The 12165-nt window shown below is 37.1% G+C and overlaps 1 protein-coding gene across 1 annotated transcript in view; it reads left to right on the forward strand.

Moving 5' to 3' along the window:
• GALNT2 (polypeptide N-acetylgalactosaminyltransferase 2) overlaps positions 1 to 12165 on the forward strand; it is a 93105-nt gene that overhangs the window by 55969 nt on the left and 24971 nt on the right. Inside the window, exons 4-7 of the mRNA XM_048047232.2 lie at positions 2032 to 2130; positions 2685 to 2752; positions 3688 to 3753; positions 6931 to 7052. Of these exons, the coding sequence (XP_047903189.1) occupies positions 2032 to 2130; positions 2685 to 2752; positions 3688 to 3753; positions 6931 to 7052 (355 nt within the window). The remainder of the gene's footprint in view (positions 1 to 2031; positions 2131 to 2684; positions 2753 to 3687; positions 3754 to 6930; positions 7053 to 12165) is intronic.

A 12165-nucleotide genomic window follows, 5' to 3' on the forward strand; every position in this document is an offset into this window, starting at 1 on the left:
AGTGTCAAACTGAGCCATGTTTGTCTTGGATTAGTTTTTGTTTATGGCTTTTGAGCAGCAGGTGATTTTCCAAATGCAGGAGTTCTCTAGCTTTCAGAATGACAGGAACAGCAAACTATGATGTGATCCTTAAACAGCAGGGTAAGAACAATACATCTTGTTCAAGTTTTTCTGTTTCCATGACTTCAATCAGTGCGTGTCCTGTATCCAAGCTGGTGTTGCATTTCAGTCTCTTTATTCTTGTTTACCTGATGGCTTTTTGCGGCTTCTACATTTGTAGCATGTTTTATCTTAACTTCACTCTGGTGATTGACACCTCAATCAGCACAGCTCTGACATTATTTCTGTACTTGCTAGTCTCTGGAGACACGTTGTGTAGTTCTTTACATGAAGTTGACTTGCAGGTCTTTCCTAGTAAGCTGGGCTGATTGCTGAACCCTCTTCCCATTTTTAAGGGAAACATGGACAGAGTAATAGCATGTGATCAACACCAAAATGATTACTTCAAGGTCATGTGGCTGTGATGTTTTTTCAAGTATATAAATTGGCCTGAGTTAATGGCATCAAAATTCATACTGGGGATCGAATCATTGTGTGGTTGGGAAAGATGCTGGATTAACTGCTCAGTGATGAGACGCATTCTTCTACTTGAGTTCCAGGATTCACCTGTTTTCCTCTTGCTGTAGGAACAAGGCAGATAGTTATTAAATATGGTATTGCATCTAATAGACCACATTTATGTAAACAAAAGGATAGTTTCTCCTCTTTTCCCAGCCACACTGTTTATCTTACCTGGTTCTGGGAGAACATAGAATCCTGCTGCATGTTACTGTGGTTTTGTAGCATCACTGAACACGTAGTGTGGACTAAGCAGTATAGAAGCTACTTCTGAGCGTGAGCAACATAAGGAGCAGGAGTCACTACTAGGTCCACTACTGCTTAATATCTCCATTAATGACCCAGATGAGAGGGCAAAGTACATCCTCAGCAAGTTTTCAGGTGACACAAAACTGGGAGAGGGTGGCTGATAGCTATTTTGGCAAGGATAATCACTGCAGAAGCTGAAGAACTTGTGTGAAATGTTTGTGTGGAAACTGTGTAATGGGAAGAGCAAGAATAATAGCCATGTAAAGAAGAATATATTCCAGATCTGAGCACATGTGACACTTGGTGGCACGTTATTTTCAGTAAAATTGAAGGCAACTCTGTTAAAATTAGTATTTCCTTTAGAGCTGCTGCAAGGTTTTATTGAAGAAAAATGAGGAAATATTTCTATTTAAGCAACTTTTATTAATTGTACTGATGTGTCTAAAAGCCTATTTTACTTTAAAATAGCTAAATAATAGTACTTCTTAATTGCTGAGACTGTCTAGGCTGTTTAGAAGCAGTTTTTCGGAATTCTACAGTTTGATATGAAGAGCTAATAGAGGTCTTGAAAAGCGACTTGGCATAGGTGGACTATTTCATCTTCAGGGTTTGTAAGGTTTTCATTCTGCATTTAGTTGGCTGAATATTGTCACTGTTAGCTTTATTCTTCAAATCTTGCATGTTGGAATCTTAAAAACATTTTTCTATGGTTACTTCTATGAGCAAGACAAGGATGCTACAATAGCTTTGAAAATAAACGGTGAAGTGGCTGAGCGCTGTTCTAAAGGAGACATGTACGGTAGCCTAGTAACCCTTGCGTGTTCCTTTAATGTGCTTGTTTACTTAGATTTATTAAGTGGTCATAATGTGAAACAGTGTTCTGGTTTCATACTCAGTTGCATGAAAGGTACTCAGTGTACTGCAGCAATTGTAGTACAGTGACTTTTTTTGTCAACGTACCCAGATCTGGCACTCACTGGGTCTGTTGTGTACAAAGACAACTAGCAAAATTGGCAGAAGAGGAGTTGATCTGAAAACAAGATACTTCCTAGGTAGATGGAGAGTGTACGCTAGTTTAGTAGATAGCTGCTTCATCATGAAGGATGTCTGCTAAGACTGGAATGTAAATACTACATTCAAATGACAGGGTATTATGTCTTTCAGGTGTCAACGGAAACAATGGCGGATAGATTTGCCAGCCACTAGTGTGGTGATCACCTTTCATAATGAAGCAAGATCTGCTTTGCTTCGAACTGTCGTCAGGTATTACCTAAGAGAGACTTCGATTTTCCCTAAAAGAAGTTTGTGTCAGATACTACCTTATGATAAAGAAGGGATATAACAATCCAGTATACTTTTCTGTACTATTTACAGAGGGGAAAGCTGAGACTTAATTTTGTTGATGACTCCATTTCTTACATTCTGAAATTAAACAAGAAATGTTTCCCTTAATTACAAATACATGAAAGTGTGGAACTAATTACAAGATGATGTTTGGAGGTCGGCTGTATAGATAATTTCAAGAAAAACTTAAGAAATTCTCAGCGGGTATTTGATCTAAAGATACCTGTAAAACTTCCATTTTCCAAGTTGTCTAATCCACTGATTTCTGGAAGCTGGAATTCCTGTTGGGGGTGAGAACAATTCTACATGTGCCTTTTTTCTCAGAAACTCTTTGCTTAATAAGCCAATAGCTGTTGTTGAAGATAGGATCCTGGGCCAGATTGAACTATGGCTTATAATAAAGCAATGTTTTTTATGACATTATCATGGGAAATGAAAGCACTTTGTATTGAATGCTTTTTTCATTGTTTCAGTGTCCTTAAAAAAAGCCCGTCACATCTAATTAAGGAAATCATACTGGTAGATGACTACAGTAATGATCGTAAGTAATTTTTTAGTATCCAAATTTAATTTTATTTATTTTGCTGAGACTTTATGTAGATGAAAGTAGGTGGTTTAGTTGAGAATTGATCATATGGGTAGGAGTTTGAAAAGACTGATCCAAAACCAAGTCTTAAATCTTTCATGTTTGTCGTTATGGAAAAGTGAAGAGTTCTGCATATATAGAATCATGAAGGTTGGAAAAGACCTCCAAGATCATCTGGTCCAACCATCCCACTACCACCAATATCACCCACTTCTGATTAAAATACTTCAGCTATATTTTGTTACTTCCTGCTAGCTGAAGAAGCAAACTGTAGACTTGAGAACAGCCTTTCCATAGCATGTTATATGATGTAAAAACTAAACCTATGGTGCTTGTACCAAATACTTTTGTAGCACTGCTTTAAAAGAATGGTGGTCTGCATCAGCCTCCTGGAAATTTCTTACTGAATATAGAGTAAGTCAAGGTTTTAAAAGTACTAGGGTATCATAATGCTAACTTGAACAATGGACTTCTGAGTAACACTTCATAAAAGGAATTTGCTAGTTCAAGGCGTAAATGTATTCCACAATAAGTATAATGTTGCTTTTAAGTGCGAGCCTTCCTATATGCAAAGAAGGCATGTTTTAATGCTTTAGCATTTTCATAACATGTAGAAACTACCTAAAGTAAGCAAAAAGAATGTTATTGAATAAAAATATTTGAGTGTAAAATCAAATTAGCTTTAAAAAAAAATAATGGTAGTAATTTCTTAGCCTGATGATTTTTCTTTATTTCTGGTGAGGCATTTTTAAGAGTGTATCTTAAATTTATTATTTGCAACCATGAACATTTTCCACTACGAAGTTTTTGGTTTTGTTTGGTGAAGGAAAACATACTTTTATAGTATATCAAACTGTTTCTCATCACTTTATTTGTATTTTTTTTTTAAGCTGATGATGGTGCTCTCTTGGGAAAAATTGAAAAAGTGCGGGTTCTTCGAAACGATCGCCGAGAAGGTAGGCTTCATTTGGGGAAAGGAAGGTATAAATTCTAGTGTGTTGCATTGTCTGTGTTTGCTAATCTTGATCAGGTGTTTTAAAGGAACATTCTGTCTTGGAGGGGAGGATTTTCACTTTATAAATCAACCTACAAGTGAAAGAAGTAAAAATTGATGTATTTGTGCAAGTAAAAATAGTAATTCTAATTAATTCAGTATTGTTGTATGCAGTTACACGTTGCTGGCTTTCACAGTGGAAGCCAACTTGAGAAATTGCCTTTCACCCTCAGCCCCTCCTTTCTCTCACTGTATTTCAATCCTCTGTTAAGCTGCTCCAATTGTATGGAAGGCCTCACTGTAAACTGTGAGACTGTTTGCAAAGATCCAGCTTAAAAATATCCTTTTTCTCTGCTTCCCTTACTAGAGATCGTTCTAAGGATCCAGTTGATGGACAGCCTGTCAGGCAGTTTGTTTGGCAAACCTGAAAGAGTTTGAGCATCTGGGAGGGCAGGGATCATGTATGCCAGTTCTGTTGAAGCCTCTGTCATGTAACAAACTTGTATTATGTTTTTTTCTTCTTTGTTGCCTTGTAAATTATGGCCTCGTATCACTGAGCCCTTCAGTCAGCAGCTTCCTGTCTGTGGAGCTTAAAGAATTAGATAGAGGCAACTGTTATTCTACAGCTGTTTGAAATAATAACTGAGAGCTGACAGTTGAAGTAGCTGACTGAGTTAGCAGATATGTGCTTGTTTGTTTTTATAGGCACTGCATCTTGTCTGCCAGCCAGGTCTAGGGAGCAACTAGAATCATGAGATTGTCAGAAGCTGGAAATGTCAAGCACAAAACCTGTGTTGTCCCATAATTAAAGCTATTACATACGGTCGTGTTCTTAGTATTTAAGTATTTGTTTGGAATATACTTGTGAACAAAGGCTTGTTAGGAAATCAGACCTTTTGTGACTTGCCATGGTTGCAGGGTTCTCAGTGAGTTGATCTCATTTTTCTGACCAGTGCAGTGCTTAAATATTGAGATAATAGTAATGGAAAAATTGACTGAAGCAACAGTTTTTTGATTTTTATTCTGTACTATAAATACTATTTCTGTACTGTACATACAAACATGAACTGAATTTTCCTTCATACTTCAACCTTCATACTTCAAATTTCATTTTCAGATATACTGATGCATAATATGATTTGGCAAATCTTTTATTGTGTCAGAAAAGAAATGCTTTCAAATTCAAGGTGCAATACTAGTTTACTTGGTGTTACCGTGAGATTAGGATAAAATTATTACCAATGGGATCTACTGTACTGTTTAGGAGACTTTGCCTAGATATTCATTCGTGCAATCAGATTTTTTTAAAATTAAAATATTTTAAGATTTCATTTGATTGCTGGGTGGTTATGCTAGAGTTTAATATTAACTTTGCTTTTTATTTTCAAGTGTAGGCTGATGCCTGATATCTCAGGCAAGGATGGTACTGACTGCCCTGGTTTCAGAAATACATGATGGTAGCTTTGGGTTTTATCTGTAGGACCAGAGTTATGGGAACAGATGTGTTCTGGAGGGTGTGGTAATCTACAGACTAAATGTTCACGGGAACCTTCTGAACTCTTCCTGTTGTATGGTTCAGTGTGATGTCAGAGGACTTGATGACCTAATGGTCACTTCCATTTTCTGTGAAAGTAGATGAAGACATTAGGTTCTGTAAGAATGAAAGTTCGAAATACAAAGTTCTGGAATGAGGAATTGTAGAAGTAGAACAAACAGCATGGAAAAGGTGCACAGAAACATGCAAAAGTTGGAACCTGGGAGATGGCATAAAAAGGTATGATTAGCTGTAAATGCACAATAGGTAAGGTAGAAAGTACTGGTAGATCATCATTATGGAGTGTATCTACACTAGTGAAGTGCTCATCTTTGTGATAAGAGAGCACAAGTATCTTTGTGAGGCTATTTAGTTGCTGAATGTTGGACAGAGCAAACAAGTCTGTAGCCCGTTCCTATTAAGCTACTTGTGTTCTGTTTGTCAGACCCATATTTTGCAGGTTGATTTTGTGAGGAGGATGGGAAGAAGTGGTTGGGGTTTTTTGCATATCTGTTTTAGACCTTTTTCAGTTGAGAAGACAGAATTGGTGAGAGTCAATGGGAAAAAAAGTAATTGCTTTGCTTTGATCTTGAGTGACAGTGAAATTGATGAGTTTTGAACAGTAATACAGAAAAATAGGCAGGAAACTTGCAAAGGAATGAGGGGAAGTTCACTCTTTTCTGTATTGAAAAACATGGTCGGATGTTCTAGGGTAGATGCGTAAATATAAAAAGGGACGTGAAGGAATGGTGAGGTCATCCAATGAGGAAATAAGAGGGAAAGGAGAAAAGGAACAGGGCAAATCAGTGAGGGGGTCTGTATAAATGAGATGTAGAGAAGAGAAGAATCTTTTGATTTCATCAGAAGCTTTCTCTTAAATCTTTTCAGGGTTAAGATTTCAAAACCACAACAAAAAAATCCAAAACAGACAGACAAGTGAATTGCAAGAAACACAGGACGGACAGTTGAAAGGGGCTGGGCAAAAGGCTCCTAAACAGGAATTAACCAAGTGTGGTTATTTCTGGAAGAAGTTGACAGAAGGATGGACAGACTGTTTCTGAGAACTTCTAAAATGGGGAGGTGGGGGGAGTGCAAAAAGGCGGTTAGGATAAGTTGATATTATTTTTTGCAGCTCTATTGTACTTTCATAAAGGCAGGAGTACTTTTAATTCACCCAGTAGCAATCCTTCAGTTATGCTAATAAAACCGAAGTGGCACTATATCCTATTGTGGATTTGGGGGAGGGCAGATTTGTTTTCAGTACTGATGTTGAGTAAATTAATCAGCATTAATACTATTTACTGTAATGTAGATTCAGCTGCACTTGTATATTACTCTTTTTTGAAAAGGCACTTAAATTCTTTTGTTTAAATAAGATTAGAACCTGTAGACTAGAGTGCAATAGTTAAAGTTGCAGGCTTTTTATTCTGAAATTTTTTCACCGAACTGTTAACCAGCATCTTGTTTTTATAGTCGAACTTGTGTGTTTATGTCCTGAGTTATAGTAACTTAATTCACAGTCATCTTGGAATGCAATTGTTTGTCTCTCTGCTGTTGATCGTTTTCCTCCAGAATCTACACAGACTTTTTTTCTTTACTTTGCAGGCTTGATGCGCTCTCGTGTCAGAGGGGCAGATGCAGCACAAGCAAAAGTACTGACCTTCCTGGATAGTCACTGTGAATGCAATGAACACTGGCTGGAACCACTTTTGGAAAGAGTAGCTGAGGTTAGTAAAGTTCTTCTAAAGTAATTTCCTGAAGGAGTAGCTTTTAAATTTTAAAGCCATCTGGTTTATACTACATTAATTTTATGCATTTTTCTAAGGAGGCTTTTTCTCTGAAGTAAGATGATGGAGATGATCGGAGGTTCTGTGATTAAAACCCACTTTTTGTTCATTTAATCTGTGAACATAGGAACATAAAATGTGAATATTTATTATTACCTTTAAAAGCAATTCAAATATATGCTTCTTTGGTTCTTTAGGGACCTCCTCAGTAAGTGTTGAAAATCTTTAGAGCAAAGCATAGTTCTCTTCAACCAATATCATCTCAATGTAATTCAGTTTACCTGAATATTTATGCCTCATTAAGATTCAGTGTGATAATGGGAAAGAGGTTGAACTGTGAAACGAAAATTCTCATGGAAATTAACAGGGACCATGGGCTCTCAGCTTCTGTGAAAACGATGCCTTGCCAGTGTCCTAGAAAAGCTATTGACAGAACTGAGAGTGAAAGTATACTGTTTTCTCCAGGGATTGGTTATCCTTACTCTGGAGGAACTCTACTGAAGTAGAAAGCGAATCACGTGTGATCCCAGGAAGTGTTGGGGGATGCTCAAAAAAAACCCAAGCTTTTTCCATAATTGCATTTTCTTTTAATTTAACATATTTTAGTTTGGAAAGGCTTTCCTTCAAAGTGCTCCTGGTCAAAATGGTTTTACTTAGCTACTCTGTCTTGTTAATGCCAAGTTCCTTGCTTGTTCTCCATATGCTCTCCTTTGCATTTCTTCCAAAAAAAAGAGGGGGAGGAAGAAGCCGTGTCCTCAATATGCCAATGGGAAAACCAGTCATCATCAACTGATAACTTCTTATTCTGTTTTTCTGCAATGCTTTACTGTATATTCAAGAAATACTGTAAATTGCCTAAGACATAACAGCATTTAAAATTGTGTTTTGGAGGCGAAATAACTGTAATCAGCTCAAACCTGGTCACTCAAGTACCTGCAGCCCACAGAGCCCTTGAGCATGAGCAACATAACACTTTGCTCAATTTTTGTGACTATGTAAAATGTTGCAGCCCTGCAAGGGTAGTTTCTATATAATTATTAACCAGGAAAGTGAACTTGAAGGCATTAAATACATCTCAGAAGGAAGCAAAGAATGCTTGTTGCTAAAGCGCTAGCTTGATTCTAGGATGTGGGAACTGTTCTCAAGCCTTTTTGTGTAATTTGTTTGAGTCATCTGCCTGTTTGAGAAATTTGAAAAGAAAGGTAGTTTTGGTCAATAAAGCCTTGCTTTTAGCAAGACAAATATTTTGCCATTTACCCTCTTCTCTGATATTTTTTTCAGGGTATACTACATTTCAGTTTCTGAAACTGATATGGGATATGAAAAAATGTTACCTTTTCATCATAACTCAATGTAAAACGTCTTATTAAGTGGCTGACAGGTTAATGAAGATCTGGCATTACATGTAGTGTAATTGATGGGAGAAATAGCTGCATATTTTGCTTTGTGCTGTAGTTACTTCTAGAAGTACGTGAATGATTAGATGCTTCAAAACCTGCTCCTTGTAATTGTCACCCTGACACATGCTAGTTGTGTGCCTTAGAATAGCTTTCAACTGTATGAATACAGTTTTCCATTCTTAAAAGCTTGGTGTGTTGTTAAATAACTGGAATTCCACATCATTTATTTTACTTTTATCTGGGAAGATTCCCAAGCAGCAGGTATGGAGTTTGTTAAGGACACCTTTAGGTGTTTTGCTGGTTCAAATAATTACACATATACACCTATACACATTTACCTATACACATGTGTATAGGGCTTGCATATAGTATAGTTGTTGTTTTAAATGGGTAGATTTTTGCTCACAGTGCAGATGGTGTGTTACTTGATGTTAATCAATAGCATTTTCTTAATGGTCTTGGTGACAAGAAGCTGAATAGATTCGAACTTCCTTTCCTTTCTAGCCTCAAAGGTAGCCTTTTCAGGTTAGAGTTACTAAACATCAATGCAGTCTTCTCTGATGCTCTGCTACATCTGTTCTGTGTGTGGTGGGAGGGTTGCTTTTTCCTTCAGTTTCAGAATTGCCCACTTGATATCTAATTCTGTGGGAGCTTTAGGGGCTTAATTGTGTGTTTTAAAATATAAAAATTATAGCATCCAGAAACAGTTTAAATGGAATCAATTCTACAATATACTATCTAACATGCTGTAACCCCCTTTGAAAGCTGTGCGTTTGACCTCTTATGTGTGTTAGGAGGACATGAGGCCTTGAGATCTTCTCTTCTATTGAAAGATGATCCATCCCAGAGTGTTCTTCTTTGAGGTGGCTTCCTAGTTAGAATGTCCTTGTTTGTTGGCCATGCTTGCCTACTGTTCCTGGAGGGATTTGACAGTACTAGGGATTTCCTTCAGTAATTTGAGCAAAGGCTTAAAGCAATAAAAACGTACACACAAACTGAATATTTTAGCATTCAGAATGTACAGATACCCTTGTAAACTGGAGCTGGTATGCTTCCTCCCACCTTGTTCCCTACTGCAAGGAGGCTTTCTAATTGCATTTTGTCTTCCAGGGGAGCATGTGTGTTGGTTAGGGGAGACTAAACAAGGAATCAGTGGAGTTTAACCCTTTGATTTCCCCCAAAATATCAATAATAATCAGGAGTATCCATTACCTTGAAAACATTGGTAATTACTAGGTTATTTTGTGAATGTTTTCCTACTTTGATTTTTCCATTTTCTATTTCTAAGCACTTTGTTGTATTCTTATAATATCAGTTACAGGAAAAAGGGAGTTTCTGGAGCAGAACTAAACTCATCTGTTTTCATAGCACAACTGATCCTGCATCACTTTTTGACAATATTTTTAAACAAAAGATCTTAAAATGATTTAGAAACTAGAATTAAGAAATAAGACGTGGATCCCTTTCTCATATCTGTCTCAGATTCTGTGACCTTGAATGAGTTACTTTTAACTGGCACATTGCTGGAAGGAAAATATTTATATTTTCCTCTTAGAGTGTTGTGAAATTTAATCTTTGAAGTGTTTGAAGTTTTTTGGGTACTGGGTTGGGGGGAAAGCAATGCATGCAGAATCCTGAGGATAATTTCCAATGGTTTATGAGAATAATATCTAATAGTAGCCTAACTCTCTAGAGCATACATAACCTTCTTATGAAATATTAAAATGAAACAGTCTGCTACAAATTTCCAGTCACTAGAGACTTGCAGTGTTCACAGGCTATTTCTTTCCATTATCCTCACATAGAAGCACAAGATTTTCCAATTGTGTTCCATTATCAATTTAACAGGAGCAGTTGCTTTCTAGTATTTTAAGTGGATGGCTTTGGACTTCATGTACTTTGGAGACTTGCAAGGTCTTTTTAGCAGTTTTCTGCATTAACAACTTTGCAGTGCCCTGCAAAATGTCACCTTAAGGATGTGCAAGTATTTTGTCCACTTTGCTACTGAACAAATCTATCACTTCAAATCATGGAAGGAACAGCATGTTCCCAGGCCCAGAAAGTGGTGGTTGTATATCAAACTGAATGGTCACAACCTGGGTATTTATATGTCAGGGAAATAACTTAATGTGTTACTTAAGCTTACAGTGTCGCAAGTGGTGCTCTTGCACTGATATTGATAGAATTAATCAGATAAACAGTAATGGCCTGAGGAAATACTGAATGTGTAGAGATGATGTGCTACCTGCTTATTCAGCGTTACGGAGGCATAGTGAAGATGAACTGAATCCTAACTTAAGCTCTGCCTATTATGACAGATGACAGCTTAGGCAGGTTTTCCTACCAGGTTCAGCTCTGTGACCCATTTGAGAAAATACAGATTTTTTGCAACAAATGATTTTTAGAGATGGACACAGATGTATAAACCACATCAGTTTCAGCGAAGGAAAGAACAGAAAGGGGTGTTTCACATTTGTATCTTTCTTATTTCATGCTGATGGGTGTATTGCAAATACTGGATAGGCTGGGTAACTTCTGTAGAAGATATCATCAGTCTTTAAAGAAAGGAGGTTTTTTAGTTTTATCGCTGTAAGTAGAATATCTAAAATAAGGTCACGGGTACACCTGAAGTGCTTTTTTGGTGTAGAAGGACACATGGTGTTGTAGTTCAGGTGCAATAAATCGTAGTTGCCTCCTAAGTAGAACACTGTTAGTAAACCCATATGCTTGTCGTCTTAAACACATAGACTTGGGGCTACAGCTAACAGAAATGTGAGCTGAAGATGTGATCAGCAGCGGAATGGGAGAGGCTGGTCTTCTTTGTCTGTTACAAGTTTGCTTTAGACCTAGCTAATTAATACTTAGTGGAAGGCCTGTTTACATCTTCTGTTACATCCCTCGCAAAGATGCACACTTGGTCCGTATGGTATAGCTGAACTGATACTTAAAAGAAATGTAGAATCAATAACAAGTCATCAGCTTTTAGCTTCGTTGTCAGCCAAAAGCTGAAGGCCTAACTCAGATTCTCCTTTTGGCTAATACAGAAAGAGACTTTTTGCATACAGAATGACCTGGTATATGCCAGCTATGAAGTTTTGGTTTGCTAAAATCAGTAGATTTAGTAGTTAAGAATCAATAAGTGAAAACGTGTTTTTAATGATCTTATTGGACCAACCAAAGAGTTTGACTGAAGGAGTTGCTTTTTAGTCTCTTGTTATGAGCTCACACTGTTCTCCTATATAATACTGGATAATATGTGTAATACTGGATTAGCAAGGGGGAAGTATTGTTGAACTACTGCTCAGAATACATGTATTGTTTGAAGACGCTTCTGCATACATACTTAAAATGGAGATGTTGAGGTTGGTATTTTTTTAACAATGAGAACAGATTCTCTGTAACAGAGTTACCAAAATATCCCGTTTATTTAAAGCATTTTTATATTCACAGAGTTGGTGATAATACTGTTCAAAAGGTGCCTGTGCTCTCTGAATGGTGCTAAATCTTGGCGCTCAATTTTCTATTTTGATCCCAAACTACGTGTTTGATCAAAAGAAGCTATGCTTCAGTGTGTAAATGTAACTCCTTTTTTTTTTTCAAGAGGTACTTCATGGAGAGGAATTGATTTGACCATGATACTGTGTTTCTAATAT

The sequence above is a fragment of the Anser cygnoides genome, chromosome 3 (assembly GCF_040182565.1).
Source record: "Anser cygnoides isolate HZ-2024a breed goose chromosome 3, Taihu_goose_T2T_genome, whole genome shotgun sequence".
Lineage (NCBI taxonomy): Eukaryota > Metazoa > Chordata > Aves > Anseriformes > Anatidae > Anser > Anser cygnoides.